This window comes from Rhopalosiphum maidis, chromosome 4 (genome assembly GCF_003676215.2).
Source record: "Rhopalosiphum maidis isolate BTI-1 chromosome 4, ASM367621v3, whole genome shotgun sequence".
NCBI lineage: Eukaryota > Metazoa > Arthropoda > Insecta > Hemiptera > Aphididae > Rhopalosiphum > Rhopalosiphum maidis.
The window spans coordinates 32,584,260-32,589,985 of NC_040880.1; the positions used below are offsets into that span (position 1 = coordinate 32,584,260).

At 23.9% G+C, this 5,726-nt stretch overlaps 1 protein-coding gene across 1 annotated transcript; it reads right to left on the reverse strand.

The window, feature by feature from the left end:
* Positions 1–243: 243 nt before the first annotated feature.
* Positions 244–4,801, reverse strand: LOC113560342 (geranylgeranyl transferase type-2 subunit beta-like). The gene is given in 11 exon segments (XM_026966166.1): positions 244–367; positions 1,472–1,663; positions 1,744–1,765; positions 1,767–1,834; positions 1,836–1,942; positions 3,318–3,462; positions 3,536–3,694; positions 3,774–3,971; positions 4,051–4,149; positions 4,489–4,518; positions 4,604–4,801. Coding segments are annotated over 10 exon segments (1,080 nt in total). The 5' UTR covers positions 4,667–4,801; the 3' UTR covers positions 244–367; positions 1,472–1,474.
* Between the last annotated feature and the right edge of the window lie 925 nt (positions 4,802–5,726).

Consider the following 5,726-nt stretch of genomic DNA (forward strand, 5'->3'; position numbering starts at 1 on the left):
ACTTTCATACATGATACATTCAACATTCCATACTCTTAGCGCCTGGAAAAAACATAATATAAATTTTAATTGATGCAGAGGGAAAGTTAGATTAACCCCAAAATTGTTAAAAAGTTCCCTTATAAAAATAGATGAATAAAAAATACTCAACTAATGTAAGGATATATAATAGTGAGAGCCTCATAAAATTCTGGACATTAATAATTGTTTATTACTTATTGAATTTAATTCACTCTAAATGTAGCTGATGGGTAAATCTTTTAAAACTCACATTATAATGGTTAAAAACAGAATTTTTGGATACAGGGAACATAACTGACATGTCACTATGCCAGATATTGCCAAATACACAATGTCAATGAGTTGCCTGAAACAAAAATCAAAATCCATGTTTAGTTTAAATAATTAGAATATTTAACCATTTATTTGTTTTACTTATGTATTTTAAATAAATTACCTACACGTAATATGCTTTAAAATAGGATAAATACAAACTTTAAAACTTTTAAAAAATTCTTTCAACAAATAAAGTATAATATAGTTGAGATTATAAAGTCATGTTTCAGTACTCATTCATAAGTTACATAGATTATCAACATTTTTGAATTTATAATTTCCTTTTATTATATATTTTTTTTTTATATCAACATAAAATATGTTTATTAAACTTATTTATATTTTATAATCATAGACCTATGCGTATAATATAATATGATAATCATTTACCAAAAATATTCTTGGATACTTCCAGTGTTTGATATTTAATGTTTTAGAGGAAGTTTCAATCTATATTTGAATTTTTATTATTTTTATTTTACATACAAAGGGGCAAAGGATACTGTAAGCTTGTTACGAAATGTACTAAATTGCATTCTGATCAAACTAAATGTATCCTATAGGATTCATATAATTGTAATTATATATTAATAAAATAGGAAGAAGTTTTCAGATAAGATTAATCATCTATATAGTAAGATTTTATAATTTATAATGAAAACTAAAACATATAGATACTCATGAAGCCTATTTATCTTTATAGCTGCTATTGATATTTTTTCTTATAACTTACTAAATTATTACGTTTTAAACAAATTAAATGTGCCAACAATTTGCATGCTTGAATTCAAAATAAATCGATCCAAATATTTCAATAAAATTTATTTCTAATATGAATATAATTCAAATTAATATTTCACAAATAATCACTGTAACACATTTTATTTTAAAACATATATTCTTAAAAAAAAATTGTATACATGATTTTATTTATAAATTAAAGTATACAAAATTGAAATAAAAACTTAGTACTAAAATATAATGCAGAAGAATACAGAATAGAACAGGAAGAAAATATTACAATATAATATATCTATTTCAGAATCTACAAGATATTAATTTTTATAAATTTGTGCATAATATAATTATAAAATATTAAATAAAATAATAAACTTGAATTCCATAAAATCCTTACGTTTTAAGGTCGGGACAAAATTTGAGGTTTTAATCCCAGTCGGTTAATAACTGCTTTTGGCATGCAATAAGTAGGGTCTATTGGTAAAATTTTATCATATGACATTAGTGATAATGCTGCAAGACCAAAAAGAGTATGAAAAGGATCTGGTTCATCTCCAGGACGATCACTGAATCCACCTCCTTCATTATCCTATTAATAGATCATAAATTATATATAATATACCATAAATTATTTATAAATTAGTGAGATTTATAGATATAAAGCTTTACTTGAGATGCTAAAATAAAGTTTTAATTCTTCTTTATCAATCCAATGGTCACGTCCTAAAATGTTTAATGTTGAAAACACCCACCATGAATAAACAAACGTCTGGTAATTTTTCAGGGCGTCCATTTAGTCCGCCAGATGGTAATTGCCTTTCAGCTAACCACCAGCCCAATGTGTCAGCATCAACTAAATCTAATCGTCCTATAAATTATAATTATTATAAGCTTATATAACCAGAATGTTTCTAGTTTGGACAATTTATAACAATCAAAAATTAATTAGTGTAAATATAATTTTGTAAGATTACAAAAAATCAAAACATTTTATTTGCAGGTAATAAAACAATTAAAAAGTTAAAACTTTAAAGCTTACTAATTTTAAAGTGGTATGGTAATTGACAGTTAGGATTATCAATTGGATTATCAATTATACCTCCTTTCCAATTTATTTTAATAATATAATTCTAGAAGGTGTAAATCTTGTATATTTTACCACTAATACAAAATGTATGAGTTATGAGAAATATATATTATGTTTATACATGAGTATTATTTGTAAATTGTGTAATACATAAATACATAATAATATGAATATATAGTTGAGTTAATTGTATGAAAGCATTATTCAGAACTAGAAAATGTGAACAAGTTTTTTGTAAAGAATGAGTGATACATAAAAAGTTATTAAAATAGTAAAATTGAGATTAGAAAGGAAATATTAAAAACAATAGTATTGATATAGTACAAGGTTCTTAAGGTTTTTCAATCCAAACATTTGATACAATGCTTAATTAATAATTATTAAACAATTCAATTTATCAATCATTAAAAATAATTGTAGTTAGATAATTATTAATTTAATGTAATACCTACTTTAAATTTGAATAAATAGGTTTTTAAATTTTAGATAAACTAGTTAGGTACTTTTATTATTTTTTACAAACTAAAAAAAATTAACACGTTCAACTCCGATGATGACATATAGTTGTTATTCGATGTCGGGCACTACAAGCCGATGACGATCCGTAGTCATCATTGGACAATTATTACTTTTGTTTGTTATTTAAAATATTTGGCTGGTTGTGATCGATAATTTTACTTAGTATGGCCACTCAGTATAACTATTAGAACAACAACAAACAGCTGGTTTCGATTTCCTGTCATTTTTATGTTTATAATTTGCCTGGTCGTCACAACTGTAATGTTATCAATATTTACACGGCTGGTAGCGCTGACTTCTGAAATGTACGCGGACATGAACGTGTTAAGAAATTTGAAGTATTAATTTTTGTTCTAACTCTATAAATAAAGTAATAATAGTAATTAAACTTTGACTAGTTGAAAAAAATAATAAATTTGCACAGCTTTGTTTTAAACACATAATATAGTGGAATATTATATATCAGGATAACCTAACAATTTCATAATAAACTAGAAATTAAATTAGTTAAATTTTATTAACTATAGTTGTTTACTATTTTATTTTTAGTTTATTTATAACGGCACAATAAAAACCATTTAAACGTTATAAAATGTGTGATAGAAAAGTACTTTACATTATTATTTTTTATAGTTACCAGCAATAGATAATGATCCAACACAACAATAGATTAAGCCACCATGACTTTCAGCTCCGGGTCGTGATCCGAAACCTCCATCAAAATTTTGGCAGCTTTTTATAAACTCTACGGCTTTAACTAAATTAATCTCATTTAGTTTACCCTAGGAAAAACATTAATTCATCAAACATAACAAAATAGTTAGAATTATTAAATAGTATTTAATGTATTATTACTAAAAGTGATAAACATGCTAATGCACAAAATGAATAACGGGTATCTATTTCTCCCCATTTATCTCCAGTAAAACTGCCATCATCTTGTTGAAGTTTAGATACATACAACACAATCTTTTCAATTGGTAATTCCAATTCTCGATTAAGCAAACAAGCAATCTGTGAAAAAAATTTAATATGCATGAAAATATGGTAGACAGTAGGTACTTAGGTATTATTTGTATTAAATAATGCTAACTTGAACCGCACTGAGTGTATACAATAAATGTGGATCATGACCAGGGGCTGGTGAATATCCACCGCAACTATGTTCACAACTTTTAATATATTCAAATATTTCATCTTCTTTTGGTATTTTTCCATCATTGATTAGATATAATGCAGTTAAACCCCAGTACATACCAGACATACGAAGAAATTCCATCATACTACTTTCCTATAAAATTAAAATATATTTTTCTTTAACAATGTTACAATAAATTTTTAGAGTTAAAATACAGAGTATAAATATTTACATATTGATGTCTTTCTTTGCCAAATGATTGTAAAAAATCGATATGTTTCTTTAAAACCCATGTTTTGCTTGTGTTATCCAATTTCACATCTTTTTGTAACTAGAATTAAATAAATAAAAAAAAAAATACAAATCAAAATAATTATAAATAATAGGTATATTATGTTAATATAAAAATATTATATTATAACAGAACTATTCAATAAAACATCAAAATAATAAAATTAACAAAAAACAGAATATACATATTTTATATTTTTTGCTTAGTCTATATTTTATATTCACAGTTCGACATTTATTTATATGATTATAATTATTTATAAATTAATATTATCGATAAATTGTAGGTACACATAAATAAAGAGAATAAAGTTATAAACAATTTACATTCAATCATATTTATGTAAAATTCAATCCAATAAAAAATAATAGTACTTACCATTTTTTTTCTAGTTTTTAGACCTTGATACTTTGTAAATGTAAAAAATTATAAGTAAACCAAATAATGTAATATAATAATATATTATTATATTATTAAAAACATATTATATTACTTGATATAAATTTTTTTTTGTTTGTTCTGATGTATTAATGATTTTAGAAATACGAATAACCATTAAACCCAAGTCCTACAATTTATTGTAATAAAAATATAATTGATATCTTTTGAAAACTTATCAGTTATCACTAATTATTAGTTATTATTTATTTATCAGTAATTATTGCCATCATCACGAAATACATAATATTATTAAACATAATAATCCGTGATCTATTCTGTCTTCTCTAATCTAATGTTTTTTAATAATTATTATTGTTATCTATTTCAGTGTACCTATCTCACAAAGATCTTAAACCGTACTTATACCATATAGCTAACCGTTATGATAGTGGGCCGAAAAAATTACACCTTAACTGCCACCGCTAGCGCTGCCTACTCGATTATAATATACATTTATACAATAACCCTACTATTCGTATTATGACTATAATGATACATATTTGTATGATATTTTGCCACATTTATATTTTATAGTGCATTTATTTAATATTTCTGAATAATTTATACCTTTACATACATGTATTTATGAACGTTCTGTATTTCTGTATCAAATAGAATAGGTACTTAAAAGAATAAAAAGTTTCACATTCAATTTAATAATGTACCTACCTATTATTCAAACTTAATATTTCCAATTTCAATCAATTTTCTTAAAAAAATTTAGTATGTCAAGGATTGTGTAATAACTAATAGTTCAGTAAATGAGCAAAAAGTAAAAATTATCATTCATATTTTCAACGACAGGCAAATTACTGAGTAGAATGAAGAAACTAATTCTAGAGTTCTAGACGAAAGAAATTTAATTTAACTATTAAAGCTAATAATATAGACAGGGACCTTATCAACTAAAAAAAACAACTATTTTATTGTTGTTTTAGAGTCGTAGACTGTCAAAGTTACAAGCTGAATATAATAAAAAATAACTTAATAAAAATTTTCTTTAGATTTTTTAACAACACAGTATATTTTTTGTTTCAAAAAAATATATTTATATTAGTCAAAGTGATTAACTCGAGTTAATTTAAATAAATATATAGGTTATAACTATAAGATCATAATGTAACTATTGTAAGTCTATTGTGTAAATGAATACTATTACAAACTCTGCCAAATAA